Source organism: Saccostrea echinata, unplaced genomic scaffold (assembly GCF_033153115.1).
Source record: "Saccostrea echinata isolate AGI-Se365-2 ecotype Australia unplaced genomic scaffold, CSIRO_AGI_Sech_v1 ptg000009l, whole genome shotgun sequence".
NCBI lineage: Eukaryota > Metazoa > Mollusca > Bivalvia > Ostreida > Ostreidae > Saccostrea > Saccostrea echinata.
Window position 1 is genome coordinate 49,206,503 of NW_026889758.1, and position 18,224 is coordinate 49,224,726.

The following is an 18,224-nucleotide window of genomic DNA, read 5'->3' on the forward strand; positions in this document are numbered from 1 at the left end:
TTTAGTAGAGACAGCCGCTGATCAACCAGCAGTTCTACGAGAATGTCGCAGAATGATTGTGACGAAACAGTTAGAGATCATTGTGACGTCATGAAAAAGGCAGTAAACTATGACGTTGTCACAAAGTTAAAATGTATGAATATTGTTACGTTTCGATCTAAATCTATTTATAGCGGCGAACATCCCCCCTTTCAAATCCTTACCATGTTAGTCCGGGCTTGCAAATCGTCTTATCTACCGAAAAATTATTCTTTAAAAAAAGGCATTTTTTAGAAAAGAATGTGATTTTATTTTACTGTTTTTTCTGCTTTAAAAAACGGTTTAAAAAAACTATTAAACTAGTCTTCCGTTATTATTGCAAACTTTAAACATCAATATTTTCTAGTTTTTAACTGAAAAAAAAATGAGTCAGAAAGAAAATCCACTGTATAAACCTTCACGAAGGTAACTGATCAAAGAAGCTTTAATCAAAGCTTCATGTCATTTTCTACAATAAGGGTTAATACCTAAAAAAAAGTTTTAATGTGCACCTCTTCCTTCCAGTTTTTTTATTTGTTTAAATAAGAAGCTTTGTGAAAAAGTTTGACCAACTTACTACTTCCTATCCTTATAGTAGTTGTCATGATGGCATATATGGTTGTAGCTTAACTTTACAATATTTTTAATTATACAAGCCTGTCACCAGGGGTCAGGAAAGGGGGGTGCGTCGTAGCTCCTTGTAGGGGTCCGAGCCATAACTTGATTTTAAATGGGCACCATTTTGGTGGTCCTGGTGTATTATTGAGGTCATTTTTCACATATTTTCGAAACTGTAAACAAAATCTAACAACATTACTGTTAAAAGATCGCCTCCCCCTAGCCTCGTTTTACATCATATAGACTATTCAAGATCTAATCAGTAAATTCTGAGGACCTAAATAAGAAAATTTCTTGATTCTGAATTTATGGTCACAATGTATTCTAGACAAACAGAGGAAAAAAACAAACTTGAATCATATATAACTTGAATTTTGACAAAATATGCTTGGTAAAACGTCCATTTTAAATAAAGTTTTAGGGTCTTAAATTTGATATTTAATCGTTTCGATCGGTGGCTTTGCTCCTCTGAATCCCTCATCATGGTTTGCCTTAACCCGTTGGGGTTTAGACTTTACCCCCCCCCCCTCCTTGTCGCACTGTACTTGCAAATTCACGCGTCTCTTTCTCCTCTGGCATCAAGTGTGTTGATGTCGGGGTGGGGGCACTTCTCACGGACAAAAGTCATGCACCTTCCTTCATATATTTGACTATCAATGTTTCCCAGAGAAACCCAGTACATGTATTAATTTGGGGGTTACTTTTATATGTAAATTCAATAACTCTAAAATACCCAGGAGGAAATCTAGACCCCCCCCCCCTCCACGAATCTGTGAACTTCTCTGGCAAGTATCATGTTGTAAATTATGTTGTCATTCGTAAATTTGGCATTTACCTCTGCCTGGTATATTCAAAATTTACAACATGATACAAGTCCTAAATCACCTACACACTGCACAAAGAAATGTGTCAGTTGTATGTCCCTTCAAGTCGGTTTAATTTAGAGACCGAGGTATCAAATTGTGGCATCCTAATTGATCTACTTACGAAGTTAAGAGACTATACAGGTAGCTCTAACCTAAACAGGTTAACATGCATTTCAAAGGTCAAAGTCAACTTCAATGGTTGCACCCAAATATCCTGTCTAAATTAGAGGTGAGATAATACTTATCATAAGTCACAGTAGAAATTAATGTTTCATTAACAAATAACAAGGTCAACGGACCATAATATAAGGCATTTCTGGAGTAGGTTTAATCATCTTCAAAAATACTATGCTATCGTTTGAAAAATATCATTTACATGTACTAATGTTTGAAGTTTGATGATAATTACATTGTACAAAGGGCTACTTTAAAACCAGATAAAATTATTTATAAATGTCAGGGTAAAAACCAATTCCAGTATTTGAACAAGAGGCCCATGGACCACATCACTCACATGAGCACTTTGGCTAGGAAAAAAGTATTGAGAAGTTTAAATATTAAAGTAGCCAGGGGATGATTTGAATAAACTTGAATCTACGCTACCCGAGGAAACTTCTATATTTCTTTGACCAATCATGGCTTTAGTAGATTTTGCTAGATTTTTTCTTATACATTTGATCCCCAGTTGTGGCCCCACCTATCCCTTGGGTTCATGATTTGAACAAATTTCATTTTACACTACCTGAGGATGCTTCCATATAAATATAATCAATCATGACTTTGCTTTTTTTCTGAGTGTTTCTATGTAAACCTTTGATCACCCTACCCCTGGAGTCATGATTTGAACAAACATGAATCTACATTACTTGAGGATGCTTCCACATAAGTTTCATTTTTCCTAGGCCAGTGGTTCTTGAGAAGAGTTTTTAAAAAGTCATAGTTTTTTGACTAATTTTAATTATCTCCCCTTGGAAGGTGTGGCCCTGCATTTGAACAAACTTCAATGCCATTTACCCAAAGATACTTTGTGGCGAGTTTAGTTGAAATTGGTTCAGTGATTCTTGAGAAGTTGAAAATGTGAAAGTATATAGACAGAAACCTAGACGGACAGACAGATTGACATCCGACAAAATGAGATCAGAAAAGCTTACTTAAGCCTTCAGTTCAGGTTAGCTAAAAAAGGTCTTAAACTTAATTGGCCTATGTGTGATATTTGAAATTATACTTTGAAAAGGTCATCCACAACAAGATTTTCTCAACTGCTGTGTAAAAATACTGACAGGGACATTAAAAATCAATTCCCAGTTACAGAAACAAGCAAGCTAAAAAGATTAATTCTTCCTGAACAAGTAGATTTGCTCACAGATGCTGTCCGTTTATAATATCATTTCGTAGACAGAAAGTTGCATCAGGTAAATTTTTCAAACAAAAAAATGTGTCTGGTAAATTACTTGGTTTAACTATACCGTACATAAATCTTTTTCTACCGGTACTTGAAAACTTGACTAAGATAAACATTAAACGATGCACATAATTGCTCAATTTTTATTATTTCTCATGTAACAATAACATGGTAGCTTCTAAATACATGAAAATGTAAAAACAATGCTTGCATTTTTATTAATGGACAAAACATATGCACATACAAAGGCTTGATTTTCTCTTGAAATTCAAACAATGATAAATACTCATCAAACTTTGACATTGAACATGCTAAAATGGATTTGAATATCAAATCTGATGTGTTGAACACTTCAACATGTAAGGTAAGTATGGCGCACTTACAAAGAGTTACAAGTAATATTATCACAATTTTATGATAAATACTTTTTATCAGCATGCATGTACACAGTTAGTTACTGTTTGAGTTCTTTAAGATGGAACTTGGTGACATGTCTTAATTTGGTCTAGAACAAGCAAAGGATAGCTATATAATCTTTTGTGTAGGATTTATATGATCAAGGTTGCTACATAAGCTTGCTTTACAAAGGATTTTGATTTAGGAGTGCTTTCTCTTCTTGCTTTATACAGAAAAGAAAAAGAATATCAACATAATCTTGCTGTACATAAGACTCAGTAGCCTTTTTCACAAAAAATCTTACGACTAAGATTAAAATTTTCCAATTCTTCTATATGTACCTAAACAGTAGTAAGTTACAAAAAATCTTATATTTCTATTACATTACAGTTGAATTATTCTTCTGAACTAATAATTTTCCTTATTAAACAAAGAAATTACAGAGTTGTCAAATTTTAATCTTACTCATAAGAATTTTTGTGAAAAAGGCTACTGATCAGCTTGCTCCACATAAAAATTCTATAAGATATCTTCCTAATTTTTCTCCATTAATTAGTTAGATCAGGAGGGCTACATAATGTTGAGGAGCTATGATGAACTTCAGAGATTCTCCTGTTAAAAAAAAGTGATTTGTATGAATTAAATGCATGTTCTACCTTGTCTGATAAATACTTCCAGTAAAACATTTTTACATGTAACCCTACAAAAAAGTTAAATTTTGTTATACATGTACTTGATCTATAGTAAGCAATTTATGTTTTTATCAATTTTAACAATTTGGTAATAAAAAGTGACTATATTCTATATTCCTGTATTTATTATCAGCATATTAATCCCAATAAAAATATTTTACAATAATAATAGTAAATTCAAATGTACTTTGTCTGCTTTGTGAATACTTTAAGGAAGCCCTGAACACTTATGAAAAATGTTTTTGGACTTGAAAATTGTATAATATAAAACAAGCTTAAAGCGTACAAGCTTGTAATGAATTGACACTTACAGCAAAGTGGTTTTAATTTCTTTTGACTTTAAATACATGTATATTTTAAACCTAACGGATATAACAAATTACACCTATAATGAAGCAAAATTGTCTATCCCTGGCACTTCCTTATAAGCGTTTAACTGTATTGAGTACTGGTATTCTACTTCATTTTCAACATAGAGTACCTGCCACATTTTCTTAAGAGAAAAGTTCAAAGACAATGTAGTTAAAGTAATGCATTAAAGTAATCACTTGTTTAAGTTTAATTACACTGGAAAAAGTACAAGCAATTAAGACATTTAATACTTAAACTGGGTCTAACATACAAGTATAGTTAAGAATATCTTTAATATACACGTATTTCATATTGTGTCATTCGTTTAATTCTCCATTTATTTTAATTTTACAACAAAAGGCAGATCACTCTATCTGCAAAAAAATTACCAAGGAATTAGGACTCTTCAATGTGCAGTATTTAGAGCTTCCTTAAGTCATATTACAAACCTTTGATGACAGATTCATTTGACAAAACATTGACGTAACGTTGTGTTGATTGGGGAATGTACATCTGTCGTCTCAGCATTGCACACTCTTTGAAGCCAGGTTTCCACTCTTTCCTGTAAATAAATTACCCCTTTATATCAATCTCTGAATTTGATTACTTAACCTGTGTATCTATAAAATTCATTCATAAAATTCATAACAAATTTAAATTGTGTAACACAAGCATCTTGGTAGGCAAATTTATCAATTCTACTTTTCCTTAAAACATAAATTGAGATTTTAAAAACTCTTGTCACAGGTATATTAACAGATATCAACACATTAAGGCTCATATAAAGAATTACTAATGATTTGACAGCATACCAAGTGCTTTCAATCCTTCTGATTTCCACTTCATCAACCTCTATCAAATCACCAATAAATTTTGTCTCATATCCTCCTTTCAAAAAAAAAAATCAGTAATAAATATAGAGATGAATATCTCCAAACATGCATAAGAAAGATACTTATTTACTGAAATTGATAGCATTTACAAATACAAACTTGAAAATTTGAAATCTTTACACCTGTCATGCAGGGACATAACCAACCCCATCCCTCCCCACCATGGGCCCACACTCAAAAATTGCAAATTTGAAAAATTGTCTTAGTCTTCATAGATGCACAAGATGAGCAAGTGTGGTTTTCATATCATTTGCAGGCAATATAAATATCCTCCATAAAAATTACAGAGATATACAATGTACACTTATTGTAGGTATGATCCAGTATCTGATTTTTGCATAAAACAAATACCCTCAGTTGCACAAAATCTTGATGGTTTTAACATTAATTTACTATTGGTGGAAGCTAGGGGAGGGTACTCTACAAAGACAATCTATAATGGAAGCCAGTGGCAGTGAATGTTTTCCAATAAATCCAAAAGAGAAATTCAAAAATATTAGTCATATATATATATAGTTATATTTTAGACAGGTATTGTTGTCCCACAAAGGTAATCTTTTTGTGCAATGATTTCTACATACTGTAAACGTTGACATTTTTTTACAGGAAAAATTTTGCGTTTTCTATGTCACAAAGCATTTGCATGGATTAATTTTGCAGAAGATAATGTGTTTACAAAATGCCCAGGTTTTTCTGTACAGTGTGGTACTTTATTTGAAGCAGTTTGCATGGTGAAAGATTTTGTGAAACTTAACTCAGGATCATTGCAAAATTCACAACAAGAGGCCCATGGGCCACAATGCTCACCTGAGTAACTTTGGCCCTGCTGTTCTTCACCTGATTTCCTACCTTGTAATACCAATTGTGGCCCCGCCCTACCCCCCTGTGGTCATGATATGAACAATTTAGAATCTACACTACTCCATGATGCTTCCACATAAGTTTCAGCTATTCTGGCCCAGTGGTTCTTGAGAAGAAGATTTTTCCTATATATTTCAATGTAAAACTTGGATTCCCTATTGTGGCCTCGCCCTACCCCCGGGGGTCATGATTTTAACAATTTAAAATCTACACTACCACAGGATGCTTCCACATAAGTTTCAGCTTTTCTGGCCCAGTGGTTCTTGAAAAGAAGATTTTTAAAGATATTTTCTACATATTTTTCGATGTAAAACTTGGATTCTCTATTGTGGCCCCACCCTAACCCCGGGGGTCATGATTTTAACAACTTAGAATCTACACTACCCCAGGATGCTTCCACATAAGTTTCAGCTTTTCTGGCCCAGTGGTTCTTGAGAAGAAGATTTTTTAAAGACCCCACCCGATTTTTATCTTTTCTTGATTATCTCCCCTTTGAAGGGGGCTTGGCCCTTCATTCAAAAATTTAAACTCCCCTTCACCCAAGGATGCTTTGTACCAAGTTTGGTTAAAATTGGCCCAGTGGTTCTTGAGAAGAAGTTGAAAATGTGAAAAGTTTACAGACGGACAGACACACGGATGGACGGACGAAGGACAACGGGTGATCAGAAAAGCTCACTTGAGCTTTCAGCTCAGGTGAGCTAAAAAAAAACTCCCCTATGCATTTACACATCTATGATATCTTTAAACAAACAAAGGAAACCCTTAACTGTGCTATTCAAGTGAACATGACTACACAAATGTATGTTTCTTAAACTCAGCACATTTAAAATTCCTTATTCATATTTAGAAAAACTTCTTACCTGTGGCAAGATTCCAGGCAAAACAAAAGCTTGTTTGATATCTTCTTATGGCATTTTTACTACAAAAAGTAAGAAAAGGATAAAATTTCCATGAAATGTAAAAACTATAAACTTTTTTTTTCTTTTGCAGGGTCATAATTTCACAGAATCACAGCATCTCTTCAGTCCATGGGTGGGATAGTACACAGATTTTTTGGATTACCAATCTTTGTCTTAAATGCACATTAAGTATACTGTGACAAATTCATGCAGAAAGTTACTGCATACATAGTGTAAATTTATCAAACATGGACAAAGAAATTTAGTTCTTCCTTCATGCAGAAGGGCAGCAAAACTCATTCAAAGAATATTATGTATTTTTATGATGCATACCTGCGTTTCATTTTTCTGCTTGCATCTAATTCCTCTTTGGCATGAATTAGTGCAAACACTTTACCTATCACTGTTGTACTCTCCGCACACACCTAAAATAAAACAACCTTGTAAGTAATACATGTACATTAAGAATATATTTGCTCTTCACTGGGATCCCTTTGTAATCTATCGCGTTTTCTTTTACATGGCTAATATGTAAAACAACTGATTTAATCAGGGATGGGGTAATTGAAATGAGTAATTGTAATTTACTGTATTTAAATACATTTTTTCTAAGTAATTGAATGTATTTGTAATTAAGTTTGCTTTCAATTACAAGTAATTGAATGTATTTAAATACATTAAATCATTTAATCATTTTTTTTTTCCATCTTTACAAAGAGGGCCCTTTGCAAACAGTTCTTCATTGAATTTACCAAGAATTTCAGATTCTATCAAATTTTTGTAAATTAATAGGGTTATTCTATCAAATTTTTGTAAAAATGTGTAAATCACAATTAAATCATACATATTACTTTCCTTAAAAATTCAGGAACCAAAATGACTCACATCTAAAATCTGCAGATCATAGTTGGTGAAAGCAATATATCTGTGACCCCAATCAGCAAAGTGACCTATGACCTCCTCTAAATAATGTTCCACATCAAATGTCATCTGAGTAACACGTACACATTCCTACAACACAAACATATCATTATTTATTTACCTTTCAGATCCATATATACATGTATGTAAGTTACCATCACTGTGGAATTTATCAATTGAAAAGCATTACTTCAGCATCAACATCAAAAACAAAACTTGGTTTAGATACTGTAGCGAGAGTAATCCATTTTTTTTTTTACAGCTTTGGTTTTGTCATTACTTTATAAAATTCCTTCTCACTTTAATTTGAGATAAATAAATAAAATAATATAAATAAATATATAAATAAATTAATTAATAAAATTAAATAAAACAAATAAATAAATGAAAAACACAAACACATTTTTTTTTTTTTACTTTCATCTTTCTACACCTAGTCTGAAATTGTAATACATGTATTGTTATTTTCAAACTGCTGTTCTATCTTATTATATACATGTGCTTTATAGATAGGAATAACCTGTAATGCCTCTCTGCAGTGGGCCGGAAAAAGTGGCTTATCTTTGTCACCATACACTTCCAGAGGTAGTATACTTCTATAAGCAAGATCAAAGTCCTCTGTAATAAAAAAAATCCACACATGATTGATAATCTAAATTTTACAGTCAAAGAGGTCTTATTGAGCTAATTTTTTTTAATCCAAAGAAGTAGACTGCAATAACCCATTTAAAGGATATTTAAATTGCAGAAGTTGTTGCATGATGAATTTATTTGTACTTTAAAAAAGCTCAATACATATAAAGCATTATCAAAGAGAGCATAAAATGATCCAAATGTATGGTTATGCTAGCTTCTACTTCCAATATTACCTTCCACGATGCCAGGAGACTGGTTTCCACTCTGTAAGGCATGTGAAAACTTGCGGACAGTGTAGGTAACCGTCCTTGTTTCATTGACTTGTAAATACACACTGTCTGCACTCTTACTAGTACTGGTGGTGCTGGTACCACTGTTGGAGGGAGAGAAGAAAGAGCGTTGAGAGGAAGCAGGGTTCTTGTTTCCAAAAAGACAGTTGTTGCAGCTGGGGTTGGGCTGAAGTGGACTACTAGCTGGGCTGTAAAGGGGCCCAGGAGACTTGGCTGGACCAGGGGAACGACAGTTGGTGGGTTGGCAGGGGGAAGGGCATCTTGCATTGTCGATGGGCTCGTTTGGTGATGTGGATTTTTGAGGCATACTTGTCAGAGGAGTGTTACATTTACTAAGTTCACTGTTATCACATTTTGAGGGTGACCTAAGGCACTTGATGGAATCCAGTGGGGAATTGTCTTTATCAATCGTATGGACCTGAGATCCACTTTCGTGAACCTCTTGCATCACAGAGTTATTTTGTGTAAGCACATCTCCAGTTTGTGAGGTATCTGTCATCAAATTAATATTATCCAACCAGTCTTGTGAGGAAGGCAATAGAGATCCCCCCTGCTTGCATAATTTTGGTCCCTCCATATGACTCGCCCTAGGAGAACGCTGACGAGCATATTCCCTCAACAAACCACCATCCATGTTCTCTTTCTGACTTTCATCCATCAAATCCACAGAATGTGGAGACGGACAAAGAGCAGGGTCTGTATGTTTAAGGCGACACTCGCACATGCTTGGTGAAACTGGTCCCCTAGAATACTGCTTAAGGCTTTCAAGCTTGGGATTTTCTAAAAGCTGATCTTTACTTTGATTGTCGATAAGAACAGAAACTTCTGTCAGTGCAATAGAGGTAGTTTCTTTTTCGTCGCAGCCATCCACATTGACTGACAATGCTACTATTGAATCCCCAGTATTTATAACAGCCACTCCATCTATTTTCAATTGAGTTCTTGGTCCAAATGGGGGAAATGGAGGTGTCAATTCAAACTTTGTATGAACAGAAAAGGCATGCTTCATACATGGAATTTTGATGGGCTTCTGCTTTTTGTCTTCATCTAAATTGCAAAAAAAAAATTCTTTTACTTTACATTGATATACATCAGTGTATAACTGTATCTTTAAAACATTTATTCCCCCTTTCCTTCCCTCTTGCCACCATTTCAAGTCCCAAAAGTATAACTTGATGTGTGAGTATATATGTTACCTAAAAGAAGTAAAATAAACCTGCTTAAAACATAAATAAGTGGTTTTATAATTCCCTTTTAATTTGGCAAATTCTAGAGAAAATAATACTGAATGAAACACACTTTTATAGCAAAGTTTAAAAACCTCACTGCAGAGGGATGCTTGCAAATTAATTTGATAATTTATATCTCAATTTTTCCTCTCTGTTGACAACCTGCCCCCATCTAATTCATTTGAAATATTGTACAATATATTTTAATCAATGGTTTGACCTCGGTATGGGTCCAAAAGGCCATGATATGAAGACAACCTGACATCCATATATTGAAGATGCCATAGATGCTGCTGTAAAATCTATTTCTGATCCAGTGATATAAAAGAAGAATATATATGTATGTAAATGGTGATATATATGTATGTAAATGGTGATAGCAAAAAAGAATATAAATGACCACTTCTTATTTCTTGATCAGCTTTTGTTCATAAAAGGGCATGCAGTTCCCTTTCCCTAAGGCTGAAATTATACGCCCCCTCCACGATACGGTATGTATCGCGATACTTGTGTCACAATTCAATTTTTTCAATATGATTCATTTTAAAAAAGAAACAAATCATAAGATTAAAGAAAACATGTATTCAGATTTCAAAAGGCAAGTAAAAGGTGGTGATACAATAAAAAGCACTACTTGTGCTTCTGTAGATTGAAAGAGCACTTTGTTCGTGTCAATACTAGCAGTGGCAGCCTGCTCTGAAACTTTCTCCGTCTCAATTTTTCTCCCTCATCTGTGTCAAACTATTAAAATGAAGTCGAACTGTATCTATTTCAAGGAGTAACCAAACCCGATTTTAAAAAAAATGTACCCAACTGAAAATCGAGATAGTGAATCTAACATTGAACCGAGCAGTAATATTGAACAATATCGATATTTCGGTGAATCGTTTCAGCCCTACCTTTCCCTATATATTGTTGAAACCAAACTGGGAAGAAACATCACACATGTACACAGACAAACTTTGAAAAGGTATCAGATCTAACAAGCCTTACACTGCTAGAATATTGGATCAGAATCAACTGTATAGTTAATGTAATAATTCTAGCTACAAAATTATTTGCCTGAAATACATTTTATTTTTAATTTATACCTGGGGAAATAATCTGACAGAATTTACAATGCTGGAGTGGAGGTACAGATGTAATGGTCATATAACATGAGGAACATCCATCTTGTGTTTGGCTCGGGAGACTGAAACAAAACAGAAATATTTAGTCACCTTTCTTTTTCAAAAACAAATAAAAGTGTAATTCACCATTCAATACATGTGCATTCATTTTCGTCTATTGTAGATTTACAAAGTTTAAAGATAATATGCATGTTTAAAAAAACCTGCCAACAAAATATTGTACATGTTAAATATAAGAAATTTGATAAAAATATACTACAAATCGTTCAAATTTGCTGATGCTAACCTGTGTCCAAATATCAGGACCTTACACTGGTCTGATGGCCACTCACAAAAAGAAATGTACAGGTCCACGGTTAATTCCTCTTCTCCAAACAACTTGATTTCTGACACCTACAAACGAAAATGGAAAATTTATGAAATGTATTTGATTATCTTCTGCTTGTACATGTAAATAATTTTGTTTGCTTGTCTCCAATTTGTATGTACAATAACCAATATTTATTCATAACATTTTTATGCCTTTTATTTACAAATTGCCGATAGAAACAAGTTCATGACTACTTATATTTATGGCAGAGTCTTCATGCTTGAGAAATGTCAATTACTTAAATAAGTCAGTTGTTGTTTTTTATTTAATTGTCTATTTCCTCTGTTCAATGGTTGGAATCACTTAAACAAGAGGCCCAAAGCCTTAACGGTCTTCATCCATAGAGTATAAAATAAACTGATAGATGAAGCTTTGTTGCTCAAAAGCAAGAGAAGTAAGAAGATCAGGATCAACAAAATAGTTAGTCTAATATACAGTAACAACTCATAAATTAAATTCTAATCTGTCCCCCACTTATCTCTAAATTCCCTATCACCATGCAGACTGTAAATTCCCTATCACCATGCAGACTGTAAACAAACTATCAGTGCTTCTGCACTACATGTATTTTAACCCCATATTGTAACCTCTCATATTGACCTCTCTTAATCTTTGAAGAACATTTAATAAGATGCATGTAAGTTATTTTTGTCCATTTTTTTAATTATCAAAGGTGAATGGAAAAGGGGAATAACTTCTCAGTAGAATACAAATTAAGAGCCCTGCCCAGGACCAAATGGTCCAGATGTTCAAAAATCTGATAAAAATACCCTAAGGGCTTGCTTATTAAAACTTTCACTCAATTTGCCTCTGATATACCCAGAAACAGGGAAGAATTTCACAGGTACAATGCATTTTCACTTCATATTCAACACAGCCCTACCCGAACACCAGAACCCATGAGCCAGGGTCAAGAAATTTACAAATTTGGAAGAGTTACCCTCATCATCATAACTATGCACTTCAAAGAATTAACACATTTCCACTATATTATCTGGTTCCAAAGACGAAGCTGAAAATGCTTAAAAGTTTATCGCCAACGAACGATGACAGATGAAAAGAGATAGCAATAGGTCACCTGAGTGACTCAGGTGACCTAAAAATTGATAGACAAACAGATGGACAAAGTGAATACTGTTGCATAGCTGCATTTGGAAGGTGCAGCTATTTGTATTTGCACACTTTTCACAGTATATTAATACAATTTATTACATTTCCAACAGTGAAATACTAAAATATATCCATTGAATAAAATTGAAGTTTTCACAATTGTGTTATTTGCACTGTTAAAATAACAAGTGCTATTTTCACAGTAAAATAACGAAGTTGCAGTAAACCTCTCCTTCCCTTCCAAAAAAGTGATAAAGAAAACATTTATTGGATATAAGAGTGAATAAACATTCTGATACTGTCTAAATCTGCCACACTATCTCTAAATTGTTTTTAAAATCACTGATAACAATTTTCAATCTTAAGATCACTAAGCTAAGTCATCTCATAACCCCTCAGGTATGACATCATAGCCTGCACAAATGCCTTGCGAAAAAGACAATGGGCGATAGGGGCAAAAAAAAAGGAAATCCAAAGAAACTGTTATAAACTAAAAATTCAATGTTTTGTATTTGGATATGAAATTTTTTTACCCATAACAACTTACTCACTTACTGCCCGTGACGCCTTTGGCATACAGGGCTACCCACAACAACAGCATTTGTTAAAATATATTTTCATTTGTGCTTTGCATTCGTGAAAATAAAAAAAAATCCTGTCCCACAGTCCACACATGAATTACATTTCAAGCCCAAATACAAAACACTGAATATCCTCTATTTTTATGCAATACATGTATATACCAATTATTTTTCCACAACATGAGTATAACACTACACAAATCTAAGAAGTTGTCCAAAGGCACATGAAATAATACCTTTTGTAATGGCTGATTGGGTACAAACCACCACCACTGCAGTCTGTATTCATATGTACACACTGGCAGCACAGATTGGTGATCAGCATCCATAGATGTTGTGTAGCTCACAACAAACTGTCCACATTTTGTGAATCCCAGAAACACATGCCTAAAAAGAAATTTGAATAAAAACTCAGTAGGACACATTTTTCCTGTATACTGTGTGTAGCATATTTTGCTGTGACTTGATCTTTCAAAGGTATGTTCAATCGATTCTGATTTTCTTGCATCAGATTAGTTTTATTATAGAATGCAATATTCAAACAGTATTATAACTAGAAACTCATTACTAGTAATGAGAAGGTCTTCCGTTATACTACTTCCTGTTTGCATAAACATGTCTTTTCCAACGTCGGTATAAGCCTAAAACTGATGTAGAAACAAAATAACTTAAAAAAATTACTTTTTTCTTCATTTCCTGTCACGACCGGAAGTAATGACGACAGACGATTTTTACATGATGCAAATGAACTGATGACTGACTATAAGTCCTGAAAGTTTTAGACTTCAGTCTTTTACTCTTACCGAGCAATTGTGAGAACACATTCTAATTTTGGGGACAGGAAAACACACGACCGGAAGTGAATTGAATAAAAATCTCTGAATTTTCTCATGACATTTGTAGTATCTACAGCATATGTATAAAAAAAACATTTCAAATACTTATCTTTAAGTGATATTTATGAGAAAGCTAAACATCGAAATAACGTAGTTTATCTCTTTGAACCGGAAGTTTACAGTTTTTGTTTCCGGTGGAATCTAACATATTTCAAAACACGAAAGAGATGCAACAAAGTGATGCAAGTTATAATTTTATAAAGAAAAGTTGAAATTTTCGATTTTTTGATCACTTCCTGTGACGACCGGAAGTGACGGCTGACGCGTCTAACCCTATGTGTTTTGCCTACTCCTCAAGGTCTATTACTCATTTAAGTTTGGTGTCTTAATCTCATGCCGTTTCCGAGATCTCGCTGAGATAACTTTTCATTTTGAGGACAGGAAAAACACGCGACCGGAAGTGAATTTTACTAAGATTTTTGACGTTACTCTAGACATTTGCAGTCTGAATAACATATCTAGAAATCTTTTCAAATACTTTATCTACAAAAGATATTTAAGGGAAAGTAAAATACTCAAATTATGTAGTTTTCCTCTTCTAACCGGAAGTTGTCGTTTTTGTTTCCGGTGGGACTGACATATTTCGAAACTACACATAAGATGCAATAATGTGATGCAAAAAAAAATTCAAAAAAGAAAAGTTGAAATTTTCGATTTCTTTGATCACTTCCTGTGACGACCGGAAGTGACGGCTGACACGCTTAACCCAAATGGGCTCGCCTACTCCTCATGATCTATTACTCGTATAAGTTTGGTGTCTTAATCTCTAACCGTTTCTGAGATCTCACTCGGAAAAAATATTTTTGAAAAAAACGGAAATCGGACATATCTGACGACCGGAAGTGAATTTTGAAAAAATGAAAAAAACGCCTCGGGGTATTTTCATTCTCTATCAACCCTGAAAATTTCAGGAAAATCCGTCCAGTCATCTCTGAGAAATCCTGCCGACAAAAAAAGGGGAAAAAAAAAAAATAATAATAATAAACAGTACAATCACTATAAGGTCTTCCGTCTGGAACGGAAGACCTTAATTATTGTTAATAGAGCATGACATCTTTGATAAAACCATATTAGATATATTTATATTAAAATTGCAATACTTTGTATTGTCTGACCCCTCATTAAATTTATCCTACCCATCTCAAAATGAATAAATGAATTATGACTGTTAATAAAGAAAAGGTTTCAGTATATACCATTACAATTTTTTTGAAAAATAAAATTTGTTCAAATGCTTCGAATACATTTTTAGTACTGTTAATACGTGTGTGCATGTTTTTATATACATTTATAAAACACTGAATCCAATCAAAAATAAATTTACTGCAAAATGTATATGAATGAAATTTTTAACTTAATGTCTTCTAGTGTACGATGATTTTTTTCCCCTTACCCCTCCTCCAGTGCCTCCTCTGACACCAAAGATGGAAGCCTAAAACACAATCTGTTTGGAATTTTATTGAAGAACTGGCACTGTCTCTGTCTCCTGTGCTGTTTTATTGTTCCCCTGGTCTGTTTTAAAAAAAATATAAAATTAACCTTTAGTATTTCAGCTGTACACAATAAATTGTGCAAATTTTTAATTTAAGAAAGCTTAATCTATGAGGTGTCGTTTTGTTATTTACTGCCATTAAGTGATATCACCTATTTAAATAGGTGATAACACCTAATCGAATAAGTGATATCACCTATTCAGATTCTGAATTGGTGATATCACTTATTCAAATAGTTGATATCGCTTATTCGAATAGGTGATATCACCTATTCTTTTTGAATTGGTGATATCACTTATTCAATTCAAATATGTGATATCACCTATTCAAATTATTTATGAAATAATAACTGCTCTGAAGACTATAGGGTTAGTCTTGTCCCATGATCCCTTGCACTTTGTTATTGACAACTACTGAACAAAAATAATTATAACAGAGAGAAACTATCAAGAAATATAGCAAAACTAGCACTGCAAGTAAAAATTTATAAAATTCATATAACTTTACAAGGATCGATAACATAAGGTATTTAAAATATCTCAGACTAAAACACAGGGTAAAACTGGGCAGCCCGAACTTGCTAGGGGCAAATGGAAATCTAGATAGCCTTGAAGAAGGGAGCATTCATTATTTAATGCTGTAAGAAATGCAAATAGGTGATATCAGCTATTCGAATTTGTGATATCACTCATTCAAATTGAATGAGTGATATTCGATATCAGCTCGAATAGGTGATATTACCTGTTCAATTTGAATGAGTGATATCACTTTTTCGAATAGGTTATATCACCTTTTCGAATAGGTGATATCACCTTTCGAATAGGTGATATTATATAAATAGTGCACGTTTTTGAGGGTAACAGTTGAAATTGACACCCCAAGGAAAACCATTGTCAACCGACGCGTCAGCGGAGGTTGACAATGGTTTTCCGAGGGGTGTCAATTTCAACTGTTACCCTCAAAAACGTGCACTATTTATTTTATTATACTGAATGTCTTATTGATTTCGGATGTCATAAAAAAAAAATCGGAGATCGTCGTTAAGTTCACGCTTAGAAAGCTTTCAAACTCCCCGCTTCTATTTTTCTCAATAAGAAAGCTTCGGAAAAGATTTACCAACCTCTCTATTGTTTGTTTGCTACTCAAAAAGTCCTTTATCATCTAAAGTTTGCACTCGCAAGGATGTTTTGTCTGTCGTTTGTTGTTTTCAAGTAAGCTACATCGGACGCAAGCTTTTATTGACGTCGTTTATTCGGCTTCTTTCAAACGCACAACCGACGTTTTGAGAATTCTACGGTGAACCGTACGCGCATGATTTGAACGCATGTGATATTTTCGTAATGTTACCCGTTGTCAAGTGTGTTGCTAACGCTGAGGGTAACATTACGGATTGTTAAATGCGTCTAAACCAATCAGATTTTAGTATTTAACATGAAAGTATAATAACACTAAATAGCAATAAACACCAAAACAGTGCCTCATATTAATCTATTTTCAACTTCCAGTCAACAAAGGACATAAGGGTCAGAATCCTGTCCAACTTAAACTTGATTTGCAACAAGGGTACCAGAAGTTAATGAATAGTATAATACATGCATGTATCTTTGTTAACTTCCAGTGCCCATGATCTGCAACTCTGTTACATGCAACCTTATGGGAGACCAATAATTTAGGATCAAAATGACTTAATATTTATGAAACAATTAATAGTGAAACAGAATTGGTTTTATCAATTAGTTTTTCTAAAAACATTGGACATACATTAATTTCTAATTCATATAACACTGGGGCTTATATAAACTGATCCAAACATTCTGTAGCTGAAATTGCAGCAACTTAAACCTTGACTGGTACAATGTAATGTACTAGAAGAATCATTCATTCATCTCTGATTAATATAGGGCATAGAAGTACTTGAAAAGAAATCTGCTCCAAAAACTTTAACCTGGGATGCCAATGCCGAAGGTTTTACCTAAATTCCCCCCAACTTCATTAAGGTGAGCAGTAGTAAACACAAGTGACAGACACTTGTACAAACAGAGACAATATCTTTAATCCCACAAATAGGAGGCAGATAATTTGGTATCTAAATGACTTATCTAATCAACCGCTGCATAGTGAGTAGTGCTTTCTCTTAATCTGTATGGAAATCCCCTTGATTTGGTATTTGAGCCGAGATGCATACATGATAATCAATTGTATCCACCAAATATTTGATTGTAGGAATATTTTACTCGTTCTTTTTCTAATTTTTTGAAAAATGATATACGATTGATTCTCTTAATGTCATGTGGCCACAATGATATTCTACAGTTATAGACTTTTATGCACCACCCACTAGATCTATTCAGAACATACACAAATTGAAAATAATTGTAAAGTAATCAACCTCTCTATTGTACAGCTTTTTTAGTATACTGCAAGACATCATTTAAGTTCTATAAATTCATTTTCAAAAAAAAATCTTTGTGTCGTCTGAGCGCTTTCGGATTGCTTCAATGTTAGTCAGACGCATCAAATAACATCAAGAAAATCATCCCTTAACTAAACGCATAACCAACACAGACTCTAA

General features: G+C 33.7%; 1 protein-coding gene across 1 annotated transcript; it reads right to left on the bottom strand.

Annotated features, from left to right (window-relative positions):
* Positions 1-3,697: 3,697 nt before the first annotated feature.
* LOC133182995 (DDB1- and CUL4-associated factor 15-like) lies at positions 3,698-18,157 on the bottom strand. Its single transcript, XM_061317903.1, has 13 exons — positions 18,042-18,157; positions 15,553-15,671; positions 13,500-13,650; positions 11,489-11,595; positions 11,164-11,264; positions 8,787-9,890; positions 8,438-8,535; positions 7,882-8,007; positions 7,330-7,421; positions 6,958-7,016; positions 5,156-5,231; positions 4,793-4,905; positions 3,698-3,912 (listed from the first exon to the last, which is right to left on the bottom strand). The coding sequence occupies exons 1-13, from the start codon at positions 18,081-18,083 to the stop codon at positions 3,857-3,859; spliced, it is 2,244 nt and encodes a 747-aa protein (XP_061173887.1). The 5' UTR covers positions 18,084-18,157; the 3' UTR covers positions 3,698-3,856.
* Between the last annotated feature and the right edge of the window lie 67 nt (positions 18,158-18,224).

Coding starts and splice junctions, on each gene's coding strand:
- LOC133182995 (XM_061317903.1), bottom strand. CDS start 18,083: ATGATGTCTTGCAGTATACTAAAAAAGCTGTACAATAGAGAG. Junction 11,596..13,499: donor CCAATCAGCCATTACAAAAG/GTATTATTTCAT, acceptor TTTCGTTTGTAG/GTGTCAGAAATCAAGTTGTT. Junction 11,265..11,488: donor GTCCTGATATTTGGACACAG/GTTAGCATCAGC, acceptor GTTTTGTTTCAG/TCTCCCGAGCCAAACACAAG.